The sequence below is a fragment of the Python bivittatus genome, unplaced genomic scaffold (genome assembly GCF_059951505.1).
Source record: "Python bivittatus isolate LINGU-HERP-01145 unplaced genomic scaffold, Pbiv_v1 ctg000480_np1212, whole genome shotgun sequence".
Lineage (NCBI taxonomy): Eukaryota > Metazoa > Chordata > Lepidosauria > Squamata > Pythonidae > Python > Python bivittatus.
In genome coordinates this window covers 100,291,773-100,307,172 of record NW_028277075.1, presented here as the reverse complement: position 1 = coordinate 100,307,172, position 15,400 = coordinate 100,291,773, and the positions used below count along the sequence as shown (strand labels likewise).

Sequence of the window (15,400 nt, the reverse complement as noted above, 5' to 3'; positions counted from 1 at the left end):
AAAGTTTTAATAACCCTTTTTGCTGTTTATTCAAAAAAAATATTTTTTTTTTAAGTCCTTAGGCTTGTATTTAAAACTTCTTTTGCTAAGGATTGAAGAAAATTCACCTGGTGGTGTAAAACCTGTCAATCCAAAGGTTCCTAATAGCTGAAAAGCAGTTAACAAGCAATTTTCAAAAGTAATTAGAAAAGGAAGTATGTGAACCCAGTGTTCTTCCAAAGATACAGTACCATCCACAGTTTGAGCAAGATGGTTATTCCCTTGTCTCCCGGTGCTCAGAACTCACCAGAAACTGCTATCTTATGGTCTCCTCATGAGGAGCAGCTGTCTGGAGCACTTGTGGGAGATCTCAAGTCCTCTTATTGTCCGGAGAGGATTATAGAAGAGCTGGTCTGCTCCCTGGATCTTCATTCTGCCATGGTCATGAGCTTTGCTTTTTGCAGAGCTGTCTTCAGTTTGCCATTTCTTCCCTGGAAGTCCTGCTGGTGTTCTGAAGGGTCTTAAGACTGGCTCTTCACCCAGGTCTTTGGAGAGGATGACTGATGCCTCTTTTTTCCTTTTCCCTTCTGGGTTTATTTTATTTGCCATCATTGTTCTTCTGTGTTGTGTGCATGTGTGTGTGTTCTATTGTTCTTTGTTTTTCAATGTTTTAATGATTGTATGCTGCCCAGAGTCATTGGGACTCGGGCGGCATATAAATTTATTATTGTTGTTAATAATAATAATAATAATAATAATAATAATAATCCTTAGTTTATTGAGGAGCTTAGGCAGATGAAGTGTCTGAAGAGACTTCTAGAGTGATGCCATACTAATGGGGCTTATCAAGAGCATGTTACTGTTAGATTTTTCAGCCTTGAACTTCCAGCAACCTTCTGGGACCAGGAGCACTGAAGATAATGACTCACATCCTTGTCATCTCCTTGCTAGACTCTTGCAATTCGCTCTGCATGGGCCTGACCCTGAATATGACCTGGAAAACTGTAGCTGGTGCAGAAGGCAGCTGCTTGCTTGGAATGCTTACATTGTGGGAGCTGTATTAGTTGCTGGGAGGCTTCTGGGCCCAGTGCAAGGTGCTGGTTACCTTTATAGCCCTATACGGCTTGCCTGCTTGCTTCATCTGGGATAGTGGAATCTTCCTGCCCAATAAGGACCAGCTGGGGGAGAATGCTATTGGTGCCCACACCCTGAGGGGAGCAAGCTGGAGGATGGCCTTCTTTCTTTGGAATACGTTTCCTTCTGAGGTCAAGATGACATTTAGGAAGGCTGTAAAAAAGATGCTCTTCTGAAGGGCCTTTGGAGAAGGAGAACCTAATTAGGCATCAGCAGAAGTAGAGTTTTATAGGATGTGAATTGACTATTGGGATTGTGTTTTTATGTTCCTGTAACTGTAAACTGTTTAGAGCCTTACAAATAGGTGACAAACAAGCATAAACAAACAAGCAAGCTGGTCTGACTGGGCTTAGCTTTTGAGCACAGATAAATTGGCCAACTGCTGTTAGCTTCTGTAACTGTCTGCTCTGTAAATAGGTGGAATTTTAGCCTGCTTGGCAGAATTTATACTGTTCCTGAGGTTGGTTTGACAAACGCTCTTATAAATGTTGTTTGTACTGATGTGGGAATATTTGCTTGTTAAATTTCTAGCAAAATTCAGAAGCTGTTTCTGATTGGATGAATGAATGGTCAGTAGCCCTATTAAACATTTTAAGCAGTGTGCAGCAGGGCACGGTTGAGAACAAATTTATCTTTTCTGGTGGCACAAGTACAGCAGAACAGCTCAGAACTTTCCATTTGCCTTTTTATGAGGTCTTCAGCTGTGCTGAGAAGGGGGAATATTAAAGGTTGGGGATGGGGTTGGAACATCTTAAGTAAGGGAAAAAGATTAATAAAGCTTTTTCACCTTTCTATTTAGAGAAAAATGGAGATAGTGTCTCCTTTCGTTGCATTAACTCTAACCTGAATTTAATTGTAAAGTCAAAATAAGCTTTTTTTTTTTTAATGCCATGCAGTGCAAAATGTAGCCCTGTTGGATTGCAGTCCCACCAAGAGCACCAAGCTGAGGATGGCTGATCTTAGCATCAGAAAAATAGGCCTGCTATCTTTATTTATTATTTGTTTTGTAGATTCAAGGACAATTCTCTTTAAGGCATTTTCTTTTCTTCTGGGGAAATGAAAAGAAAGTGGGTCAAGGTTCATTGTGACGGTATTATGACAGAGTAGGTCAGAGGTTAATATTGCCCTGCTGGCATTCTTCAGTGCCTCTGGACTCAGCTGCAGTCCCCTAGGGTCCATGAAATTTTGACTACATTAATTGTCTTTTTAATGTTTTTTAAATGCATTGGATTAAAAGCCAGACAACTGCTCCTTTTATTGTAATATTTTCAGCTTCTAACATACAAATAAACTATTTGGTTCTATAAATGGAAGTCCTGTACCGAACAGACTTTCCCAGTTGATTCCTCCACTGTGTCTGTAACAACCTGTTCTGCATGTACAGAAGCACTAACCGAATCTCTCTGCCAAAAGATTGCTATGTCTCACAAAGTCTGGAAATTGTTTTGATTTGAAATTTGGAGAGTATGTTTCCAAAATTGGGAGGCTTTATGAATATTTGCTTGATTCATGTCCCTAATGAGTTTTGGAAGATGCCCTAGGGTAGGGTGTCCTCCAGTCAGGGGCCATGCTGGCTGGGTATTCCTGGAAGTTCTAGGCTGAGGAACCTGAGAAGCATCATTTGCATTTCTCAAGGCTGTTCATCTGCATGGCAGGAAGATCAGGCACATTCCTCTTCCCCCTTCTGTTTTTTCTTGGGTTTTAACCTTTTAATCAAACGAAGAGTCCTTGGAAACTTGAAAATTTTGCAGCTGTGTTGTAAAACTTCACTTGGGCTAATAAACAATTTGCCTTTATGGGTTTTGGATTGTTTTTCTCATGGCCAACACGATTTGTATTTGAGAGAACTTTCAGAATTAAGCAAATCCAAATTGGTGAGTTTTGAAATGCGGTGACATAATTATAAACTGCCAGATAAAATAAGTTTTCTGTTTATTTCTATCGGCTTTTTAAAAAACCATGTATGACAAAACTCTAATGCCAGGTAATATTTCTGAGTAGAAGATCTTCTTAAAAGATGCAAACCAACAGTAGACTAAAAATTTTACGGCAAGTAAGTGTGTATGTGTGTGTGTGTCTTCTCATTGCTAGACTTTTCTAAGGGTAAATTGCCATATTATTGTTTTTAAAATTAAATACTGAATTTTAATATTGATCTGAACATTTCCTCCTGAAACTTGTTGAAGTGTCTCTTATTTTAATAATAGTTGTACATGACCAGCTCATAATGGGATCAAAATTAAGATACGTTTCAAAGGGAATGTTGAATTGGAACACACGTCCAAACTACCCTGAATATTTCTGCAATTAAAATACAGAGTGCAAAATCATTTTATTTATTTGGGGAGGGGGGCTTTGTATCCACCACAACTGAAAGACTCTCAACAGTACTCAACTCTCTCAAAAGTCTCTCAACAGTTAACTATAGCTATAAAGGAAACAATACAATAAAATTAAAAATAGCTAAATCATAAAAATCAAAGAGCAACAGTACAAGAATTCCATCCACATTACTGATGGCATCACTTTATCCTCTGTAGGCTCTTCAGAACAGTTGTTTTTAAAAACTTACAGAAAGCCAGTGTGGGAGCCAGTCTGATTTCCAGAGAATGGCTCTTTTATAATGTAGGTATACTCACTGAGAAGCAGTGGTTATAAGCCTCAACCCCTCCCTTCCCCTTGAGAAATAGGGAACCAATAGTTTCTCCCAGGTTGGGTGAATCAAGCAGGTTGAATCTGGCTGGAAAAGATGGTCCTACAAGTATTTGGTGCCATGACATAAAGGGCTTTACAAGCTAAAACCATCATTTTGAATTGTATCCAAAAAACTACTCAGAGCCAGTGCAGGCCGAAGCACTGGTGTCATGTGCTTATACTGACATACATGAACTAAGAACAGTGGTGCTGCATTCCAGACCAGTTGCAGCTTCAGAGCCATCTTCAGAGGCAACCCTATTTAGAGCACATTGAAGTCGTCTAAACAAAGAGTGATGCAGGTGAGGTCCTCTCATTCCAAGTAGCTGGGCAGAGATCCTCGTGGTTACCATCTGCACCTGCCCATCCAGAGTAGCCATAAGTCCAGAGGACCCCCAAGTCAGAGGCTTGTATTCTTGAGTTACTGCCATTCCATCAAGAGGCAGCACCAGAATTATTATAGTGTTTTGATGATGTATCTCACAGCAGCAGCCATTATTCCAGAAAAATACCTGATTTGTGGTAGGCAATTGTAATTACTGTCCCACCCCACTCAGCATCGTCTGAACTCTATGCCGGCTAGTTTGGGTCTAGATAGATAATGCAGAATGTGTGAAAGCACATGTAAAGAAATATTAAGTAGTTGTTCTTTCCAAATCTGTAATAGCTTTGCTGCTTAGTCATATGTATGATTTGTTTTCTGTACATGTACATGTTTGCAGAGTCAAGAACTATTTTCTAGTCCACGGGGAGGCCTGGCTGATTAATGCTTTGGTTGTATTGTGCTCTTAGGATTTCATTTCATAATATCAGTGAGATGTCGCAAGAGCTTCCAATTGGCAAAGCTTAATCCTTTATAATAGTATGTGAACTTTGTATTGCTAATGAACTTCTTAAAATATATTGGTGCAATAACATATCTCTTGTGTTTTTGGTTATAGGTATAGTTGAAGACTACAAACCCCCATTTTATGATGTAGTTCCTAATGATCCTAGTTTTGAAGATATGAGAAAAGTAGTTTGTGTGGATCAGCAGAGGCCAAATATTCCCAACAGATGGTTTTCAGACCCTGTAAGTGTGCTTACTGTAATGGGTTGATATATTTTCTACTTGATCATCTGTTAAGAATTGTTAAAACCATCTGCTGTTTAGACTATAGGCCAAACTAGATGTGGAGGCAGTAATTACATTTGTTTAATCATCCATCTTTCCCATTCATAATACAGCAGGGGGTGGTCATATTTTTACAATAAAATAGGCATGCGGGCAAGGGAGCTGAACCTCTCACCCCTGAAATCTATTCACCTTTGGTCTAGAGCCTATCTGGAAGACAAGGGATTTGGATGTAGGTGGAAATAATGTGGGAAAGTCTTGGCTTCAGCCCTCACTTCTGGTACCTTCCATTCTATTTACATTGAAATTGGGAAAAATGTGTCATCTGAAAAATCATTGTAGAAACAACTCTGCGACTCATGTTTACATGCTGGAAGAGAGAAATTTGCAGGCTGAATCATCTTTAAGAAAAATTGAAAAAAGCTTTCAGGCTTCCAAAAAATCTGACATGTTTATATACATTGTTGCTTCTCCCAGTATACAATACCATTAACAAGATCTTGATATAATCAGCAGAGACATATAGCCTATCATCCCCAGGACTGCATAATAGTTTTACCTAAATACTTACAAATTGTAGAATGCAAGCAGAATATACCTATCTAAGATCAGGGATGGAGTTTTTCACTGAGTGGCCCTGCAGAGCCAAATGGAGGCATAAGCCCTTGGGCAGGAGATAGGAAGAAGGTCTTGATAAGACGAAAACCATTCTGGCCTCATTCATCAGCCAAAGATGAAGCTGTTACAAAAAGCTTGAATATTTTGCTCCACCTGGCTGACCTGAGACTGCAGGACTAAAGGAAGTACAGTATACTTTACATCAATTAAGGGCTGTTCAGTTGTATGAGCTTTTAGTTTCTGCATACCTGTGTGCAGCTGTTTTCCTATTTCACATCTCCTCTTCCAAGCAGTGGCCTCTCTTCTCCTTCCCGTAGGCCAGTTGAGACAAATGCCTCTGGAAGCTCTTTGGAGAGGCATTTGATGCTCAGGAATAGCTGAAGGCCCCATTATTGCTTATTTGCTTTAAATATTGAAGCAACATTTTTTAATTAAAAAGGGTTATTCATGAGTACTGTATAATTATCTCTATAGAAGAAGGGGAAGACCGGAAAAGAATAAAGCTTTAGGCTGGTACTAAACAGAAAAGGTCATTTGTAAAATGCTCAACAGGTTTGAATTATTTTTTTCTTAGGGCAAACAAGTCAGGACTGTTGTTTTCTTTTAAAAAGAGCAAGTGAGCACTCTTTGGAGAATCTTTCTTTCAAATGCTTTGGGCTTTTTATGATTTTCCTGTTCATGTGTACCTTCCAGCTCAATATGAACTTGGGAAAAATCTGCTTTTTTAGTATTTTTCCAGGTTATTCTCATTGTCCTTTTAGAGTGGGTTTATTAAATGAAGTACATTGATGGTGATACCAGCAAAAAAGAAAGTGTCCCTCATCTTTGTTTTTTGTTTTGTTTTATGTCTTTGAGTCACCTTTTGTCTCCTGGCACCTGGCTGGACAAATCCCTGCAATTTTCTTGGCAAGGTTTCTTGGAAGTGGTTTGCCCTTGCCTGCTTCCTAGGGCTGAGAGAGAGTGACTGGCTGAAGGTCACCCAGCTGGCTTGGTGCCTGAGGCGGGACTAGAACTCTCGGTCTCCTGGGTTCTAGCCTGGTGCCTTCACCACTACACCAAACTGGCTCTCCTCATCTTTGTATCTTCTTTTTTTATACACATTTCACTAAAATTGGACAGAACCATAACAGCATTTTGAATTTTTCCTGACTTTTTCATCAGTGCTATGACCACGTACCTTCTTTATTAGTGATTTTCCAAAATTTTACTTGTTTAGTAAAGAGATGTTGCTTTTGCTGCAACAGATTATTATATAACTATTCCAAAAAGCTATAGAAAGCTTTTTAACTTTCCATATGGAATTAGTTATATTTCCGCTATAAGTACCAACAGGAATAACTTTATGTAAATTGAAATATTGCTTAGAGTTGGAAGCAAAATACCAAGTGCTACTTTGGCTCTTTAAAAAAAAAACAGCTGATGGAGACAGCTTGTGCAGACTACTTATGGCGAACAGTTCCTAGGAAGGTACCTTGCAGAGATGCTAATTCATGTGAATCAGCAAATAACAATTTCAAACAGCCATCATCTGCCACTGATCATTTTTGTGTGTGTGAATTAGGTTCAGTGTTGAAACTGATTGCATGTCCCAGTTTGGGTCAGACCATGGTTTATAGTAATGATTACTTAGAGCAGTGGTCCCCAACCTTTTTGGCACCAGAGACCGGTTTTGTGGAAGACAGTTGTTCCACAACTGAACCATCGGGGGAGGGGATGGTTCTGGGATTATTCAAGCGCATTATATTTATTGTGCACTTTATTTCTATTATTATTATTATTATTATTATTATTTCTATTATTATTATTCTTCTATTATTATTTCGGTGGGAGGAAATGCTGGCGGTGCTTTGCGTGGGGATAGGAATCTGTTGCTGGTCCTGCCTAGACAGGAATGTCGGAAAGACACGATGCAATGGAAGATCCGACTCCCCTGCAACCACCAGCTGGGCTCAGCTCTAGGAAGGAGGCAATGGCAAACCACTTCTGAAAAAACCTTGCCAGGAAAACTGCAAGGACTTGTCCAGGCAGTCTCCTAAGACTCAGACATGATTGAATGGATTTAAAAAAAAAAAGCTTGTGGGCTTACCAAAACGGTGACTGAGACAAGCGTGCAGTGTGGGAAAGAGGCACAGACGGAAGTGTTAAATAAAATAATGGGCGGGCCATGCACGGAGTAAAATAAGTGTCGGATTCTGAGCGTGCAACCTAGATCCCTCACATGCGCAGTTCACAGTAGGGTTCGCGCTCCTATGAGAATCTAATTCCGCCGCTGATCTGACGAGGTGGAGCTCAGGCAGTAATGCGAGCGATGGGGAGTGGCTGTTTTTGCTCACTTGCCCGCCGCTCACCACCTGCTGTGCGGCCCGGTTCCTAACAGGCCACGGACTGGTACCAGTCCTCAGCCTTGGGGTTGGGGACCCCTGACTTAGAGTACAAACAATAGTTTACTAGTGTTTTCTGTATTCTCTATGCTCAGCAACTGTTTTCCATGGTGCAAACAAAGTGGTGATAATAAGTGTGGTTGGAGGAGTGCCTTCAAAATATTCTGCTCTGAATATATTTCTGTGTGTTTACCTTTTCAGACGTTAACTTCCCTTGCTAAGCTCATGAAAGAATGCTGGTATCACAATCCATCGGCAAGATTAACAGCTTTGCGTATCAAAAAGACGTTGACCAAAATTGATAATTCCTTGGACAAGCTCAAATCTGACTGTTGATAAACAGCCACGATGCTGGCAGATACAAAGAAGGACAAACAGCTTGCTGAACTCTGGGATCAGCACAGTTGTATACTCAACCAGCCATCGGAGAGGAAACAGAGCCATGCGAACCTTGATTAGAGCCTGTCGTGGCATTTTTGCAAATGGCCACTCAGTAAAGACTTCAAGCTGAATCTGTGGTGGCCTATGGAAGAAGACAGAGGAGTCCTAAGACAAAATCGGGGCATTAGAACCATGGCTTTTAATTTTTTTTCAGTTCATAAAAAGAAACAGAGTGTTAATTGTCTCTTTGATGCTCCCAACTTTGACACATGGAAGCGGTCAATTTTAACCCACAACATTGCCCGTGTTTCTCTTCTTTGTTGCACTAGGGGATTCCTTGCATTCCTTCCTTGCACTGTTACAGTTTAATTTTAAAGAACTGACTTGCCAAAAATAGGATTGGCTCTGTACTCCTTGGTCTATGTTTTTGAATATAGGAAATCAGCTTGGGCAACCGAACCTGTAACTGACTCTTTCTCTCTCTCTCGCTCTCTCTTCTCTCTCTTTTTTATTTTGTTAAGCTGCATTTTACATATGTGTACTGTTTACAATAATGCTGGACACTAGGAATTATTGTTGATGAGGAAACATGCAGATTTTATTTATTACTAGTGCATTTAACAGTTTTTAAAAAACTGAGAAAAATGCATACAGTTAAAATTTATTTTTATGTAGCTTCTATCATTTCTTACAGCCTCCTTTTGGTAATATCATATAATCTGAATTGGTTCTGTTTCTTTCCCCTGTTGAATCATTTAGACATTTTAATCACAATTTTTTAAGTGCTTCACATTTTATATGCGTGTGATCTGTAACATATTTTCAGTTCAAAATATGCAAAACATTTATATATAAATATTATATATATAAATATATATCTAAATATAAAAGCCATTATCCAAATTATGTCACATCTAGTACCTTATTGATTTAGAAGGAGGGATCAGCTGAGCAAAAGAGCAAAACAATAGGTCATGAGAAAGTGCTGCTCCCCCCACCCCCGCCAGCTATACGTAATGAGCATTTAAATGCTGACGGGGAAGACATTGTTTTAATTTGCTTTTTTTTCCTATTGATTAGTTACTTATATAAATGAAAGAGAATATTTCCCAGTGAAATGGAAGGGGAGTATTCTGTTAGTGCCTCCTGGGCTAAAGGTGAAGGCAGTATGTTTAAGGTGAAGCATCACCAGCATATATCTGTGGGTGATTCCCACCCTGTGCTGTGCTGGAAAGTTAGCTGTCGTGTTCTCTGGCCCATGTGATGGAAGGGATGTCTCTGAGGTTTGGAATGCCGGAGCAGTCCCTCACGCAGGGGGTGCCAATATTGGGTATCCATTCTGGAGCTGTGACCTCATAATGGCATGGATTGTTGTGTGATGTATGGACGAACCAAATTATGTGTTCTGGCTGCTTTTTTATATCAAGTTTCCCAAGTAAACAACTTCGATCCCAGTGCCTTGCCTTATACTATAGTTACTCTCTTTTTGAAGCTTTCCAGGTAAAAGCTAGGGATGCTGAACCTAACAACCTTTGAACATTAAACCAGCACAATCCCACAGGCTTGTCTAGAAACAGGCTGAATGGACTTGGTTTCAAATGAGAGTATTTTAAATAGGACAGGACAATTGAGGCTTTCATTATCCCCTGTCCTATCTTATATGCTTCAATAACAGTTATTTGGGAGATGTGTACAAGAGCTTTGGTTTGGACAGCTATGTGCTCAGTGAAATACTACTGCTTTCACTAAAAGGAGATATGACATCATTCGTATAGTATTGGATAGATATACCATGATTTGTTAGGATTTATTTGCATCTCCTATATAGTGTAGATTTTCAAATGTTACCTTTGCAGTGCAGAACTTTGCCAAGTGGTCTCAAAAGTAGCATTTGAATTGATTGTAGATAGGAACTAATTCCCCACCTCAAAAATTCCCTGCTTGCAGAAAAGTAGTTAAATCACTTCTTCCTCATATTTAACACAAGAAATGACAATTTTGTGGCCCTAGGTTCACATAAAAGGGGCAACTTATATGTGAATAAGCGAAGAGTAATGCTGGGAAGGACCCATAAAAAATGGTGTTTGATATACTTCTTCCTAAGCTTTCTATAGTTTTGATAAGCAGCTTGGTATTTTCTAAGAGAATTGTAACTTGTCCAATTAACTTTCACTTGTTAAAATGCTTGGTGACAACCCAAATCAAAGAAAAATAAATGAGAAGTTACCAATTTTTAACAAACTCCATTTAATATTTATGAACTTTTCCAAGAGGACTGGCTATCCATCTAATAAATACTCTATCTTTAACTTGTTTGTATGGCTATTTAACAATTTCTACAGACTGATGGAGTTTCTGTGCATCTACTATTTCTGATTTGCTGCTTCACTTTAATAATCTTGGTAGATCTTTTTGTTTTCAAGTAGTCCAAAGCTAAAGAGGATTACAATGCAGTTGACACATTTACATGAATGTAGAAAATATCTAGGGGATCACTGCTGCCGTAGAAAGAATGTGTTTGAGTTCGTATCATACCTGGAATAGTAATTGCAGGAGGTGTGCAATACATTTCAAATTTGAAACATGTTAAGCTAGAAATGCCCATAGCACTGAAACATTTCCTGTAAAATTGAAACAGCCTGTTTTGAATGTGGAACAGCTGTTTACAGCTTGAAACTTGGCATTTTGGGCTAAAAATATTGTAAATTTGAAATGTTGGCATATTCCTAGTAATTGCTGTCTACAAATTATGGTAATTGCAAAATGCAGAAAAACAGAAATCTTGTATTAATTACCTGATTGGTAATTCTGTAATGGAATAGATTCTTCTTAAATTGCTGCCATTGCCATTTTAGCCAAAATAATAGATAAAGCAATACAGTATATGATTTCAGTATTTGATAACTGTACATCATGGGACAAGCATTCCTTTTCACATAGTTCTTTAAGTTGCATTTTCAGGTCCAAAGCCGCCCTAAAACAAACGTCCCTCCAGATCTGTGAATTTGAACTTCCAAATGTTGAGATATGGCTGTGCTGCTTGGAGGGCATCAAGATTTGGGAAGGCTGGTCTGAGGTATCAGGGATTACGTTTCTTCAGTAATATGCCTACCGTATGAAGAATTAGGCCCCTATGACTCAAACATATTGGGGAGCTGGTAAAACCTCTCCTTAAAACATAGCAAGTTGCAGTGTTTAAGAATAATAATCTTTTTATGCATTACAAGAGAGGTTTTACATTACTTTGATAGAAATTAGGATGCAATACATTAAATAATGTGCTTCTATTCACTTAGCAAGGAATAAATTGGCATATAGTTTTTCAAAATGCTATAATCCAGTGTACAAAGTAGAGTAAACCTTTACTTGATCATAGGTGGACTGTTCCCAGATAGACACACTGCTGCTGTGATGGCAGTAGGAACTCCTGTTTATGAAAATGATTTTGGCATCATTATTTATTTATCATATTTATATAGCCACCCATCTCACACAAAGTGACTCTGGGCGGCATACAACAATTAAAAAGAATAAATACATAAAAAACAATTACAGGTAAAAATAACTATAAAAGCACACAAAACAGGAGGGGATAAAATTAATAAGGGAGCCATCGCAAAATCTCCCTGGTCCCCTGGGAGCCCCAGGCCTGATCACATAGCCAGGTCTTGAGGGACTTGTGGAACGTGAAGAGGGATGGAGCTAATCTCACTTCCGGAGGGAGAAGATTCCACAAGACGGGCGCCACAGCAGAGAAGGCCCGCCTCCTGGGAACCGCCAAATGTAATTCTCTAGCAGACGGGATCTGCAGCATGCCTTCTCTGCTGACCTGATGGGACGGGCAGATGTAATCAGGGAGAGGCAGTCCTTCAGGTAACCCGGCCCCATGCCATGAAGGGCTTTAAAGGTCAAAACCATCCCCTTGAATTGGACCTGGAAGCAAACTGGCAACCAGTGCAGCTCATGGAGCAGAGGTGTAACATGTACTGACCTAGGGGCACACGCAACTGCTTGTGCCACTGCATTTTGCACCAGCTAAAGCTTCTGGATACTCTTCAAGGGCAGCCCCATGTAGAGGGCAAAACATTAGTAAATAATGATCAGCAAGCCATTTTTCCTATTTTAATGTCTAGAGCACTTTTGTGTAAAGTGTTTCTCGGTTCATTGGCAACATATTACCTAATCTCTTAGCTGATATTAAAAATTGTTTTTTAAAAGAGAAGAACAAATATCAATGGGTTGATGAGTACATCACTGCTGTAGCACTCATGTTGTACCATTCAATATTTTTTAGCTTTATTCATTTCTAATGTTTTAGTCGATGTTTGTGTACAATTTACTATGTTTATACTCACACTTCACTTGATTTTCATTAGCAGTTACCCTGCTCTCTACCGTGCATTCCTGCTTAGAAAATGGCAGCAATAAATGGAAAAAATCAAATTGTAAATGTGCTTGTATCACAAATGGACAACAGAGGAGTTATCTTAAGAATTGGCATTCAAAAGTTCCATAATGAAGAGGGAGCTGGAATGACTTTGGAGACTTGGACCATTTTCTTTTGTCACATGCTTATTCTCAGAGGGTATTGCAAACTCCAGCATTGCAAAATTGGTTTTTAAATAGAATGTCAATTCTATCCAAGGAAGAATTAATGTTATTATGTTAATTTAGGAAGTCTCTTTTTTTAAATTGCAGGCTAAACTTCTTGTATTTAGTATTTCCATAGTTTGCGTCTCACACTTGGATATACAGTAATGTGAAGTTTCTTTTTTTTTTTTTTTTTAATCTGTGCTCAGTCGTTACTGACTCTGCAGTGACTGCTTGGATGAGTCCTTTGCAGTTTTCAAGGCAAGGTGTTTTGGAAGTGGTTTGCCAGAGCCTCCTTCCTAGAGCAGAGCCCAGCTGGCGAGTGCAGGAGGCGGGGTTTCCGTTGCTTCGTGCCCTTTTCGTGCACGCGCGGTTTTTCGCGCTTACCGGCAACTGCTCTCAACTCCTTTTTTGCAAGGCGCTGCCAGCATTTTTCCTCCCACCCAAGTGAGAGTACCCATTTATCTACTCACGTGAGTTTTCGAACTGTTGGGTTTACAGGAACTGGGGAGGAAACAGGAGCTCACCCTGCTAACGCGAAGGCTGGACTCGAACTGCTGAAGCATCGACCATTTCTGGCTGGCAACTTTCAGCGTCATTTTGAACTGCTACCTTCCTTAGTATTCCTTGTTTGAACAAAGACTTACAAATAAGATCAGTTGAGCAGGCTGAAGTAGGAAAATAAAACTTTAATACTTACTGAATTTAAAGCTGAAACTGGGGTAAATTGCTAAACTTGGGAGCCAGGTTGCTGAACTTGAGGGTGGTGGTGGTATGGATGCTGGACAATCTAAAGGCATCTGTAATGATCAGCTAATTATATTTTTCCACTCCTCTTGTACAAAATTTTTTCAACAATTAGAGTAGGGTTATATTATATATATTGTATATTATAACCCTAATAAAACATATTAAGTGTTATTTTAATTTAAATAAAATTATAGTCATTAAAAACTGATAAATATGTGCTCTACAGTTTTACTGACTTACAGTCACCCTTTAACATATGCACCTCCTATAGGGCATTGCAGAAAAGGTTGGTTCATATGCAGCCAATTAGCTATATAACATTTTAGTGGGAACTCTCAGAGAAAAACCTCCAATGAAGGCTTGAGAGTGCAGATATATTTCTATTATTTTAAAAATGCAGTTACTTGGATGCTGAACTAATAAACAATTTTACCATGTATATAAAGTCTTGTGAAAAGGAGTTATTAGAAGAAAGGTGTCCCCCTACCTCCACAAAGCTGATTTGATTCTCTGGCTCTTAAGTTGTCTGGTGTTTACGAAATCTGTATTAAAAACAAATGTATATATATATATATATATATATATATACAGTATATATGTATTTTAATCTTAATAAGCAAACCTACTTTCTAAATTACGTCTTGATGTGACAGTTATAATAATCAGGTTTGATTTGTCCAGATCTTTTAAAGCTGCTCACAGTGACATTACTTTAATAACCCAGACAGAGCTTTATAATGCCTGCTAGTCAAAAAGGTCCTATGGTTTTTCAACTGCCGTGAGTATTGCACTGGACATACGGTATCGAGCTCCTAGTTTGCAGTTAAGCTCGCATTCTCTCTCTCTCTCTCTCTTTCACCCTTGCAAAGTACTTTTCCCAGATTGGTGTGCAGGAGGAAAACACGCTCACGGAAAATGAAGTAGCTACCTGAAAATTTCCAAAACAAATAGACTGATGTGTCTCATAGGGGAAATCAATATGCCATTATTTTCAAGATGCCAGGCAAACATGTCATTCTACGTACCAAAGTCCAAAGTTTATTTCCTAAGCAGCCTGGAGCAGATAAATGTGGTTCTAAATCTTAGAAGATGTTCATGAAAAGCTCTTTGCAAACAATACAAATGCAGCATTTTAAGAAGACTGTTTGAGGTATACAGAGGGGCAGGAGTGACTTTTGGGCCTTAGGTTGATGGCCGCAACACGATGACTTATACAATGTATAGTATGCAATACTGACTTAAGAATTCTGGTTTCCATTTCACAAGCATGGTATTAAAAAGGTAAAAAGGTTCCTTCTTGAGTGGTGAAGAATAACTGGTGTAGACCCACATATAATGGTGATAATTTTTTTCAGGGAAATACAGAGAGTTGCGTTTCCCATGCAATATGGCTTGCTTTCCCAGCCTGGCACTCTTCTCTTGTCCCAGAGTATCTTTCATCTAATTTCTCAGCCATTTTGTCACACTATTTAAGAATGATGGGGTTGTAGCACAACATATTTGGAGACCCGCAGATCAGGAAGGCTGGCTTGAGCTGCGCAAGGGATTCCTGATTTAGCCTTTGCCAGAATTCCAAACAGAAATATTAAAGTAGATGATAAACATTGCCATTTCTATGGCATTGAATTTCTAAAGTAAAAAAGTGCAGTTATGCCAAGAAAAACATTTGATATCCCAAAATCACTTTAAAATGATAATATTTATTTTTAGTAGAAAAACACAACTCATGCATATCCAGTATACTAACACAGAACCATCC

General features: G+C 39.0%; 1 protein-coding gene across 3 annotated transcripts in view; it reads left to right on the top strand.

Annotated features, from left to right (window-relative positions):
• Nucleotides 1-13,771, top strand: part of ACVR1 (activin A receptor type 1) — an 84,980-nt gene extending 71,209 nt beyond the window's left edge. For all 3 annotated transcript variants that reach the window (XM_088146581.1, XM_088146580.1, XM_007424450.3), the window contains exons 10-11: nt 4,749-4,879; nt 8,122-13,771. In XM_088146581.1, the coding sequence (XP_088002707.1) occupies nt 4,749-4,879; nt 8,122-8,256 (266 nt within the window). In that variant the 3' untranslated portion in view covers nt 8,257-13,771. The remainder of the gene's footprint in view (nt 1-4,748; nt 4,880-8,121) is intronic.
• The last annotated feature ends 1,629 nt before the right edge of the window (nt 13,772-15,400 follow it).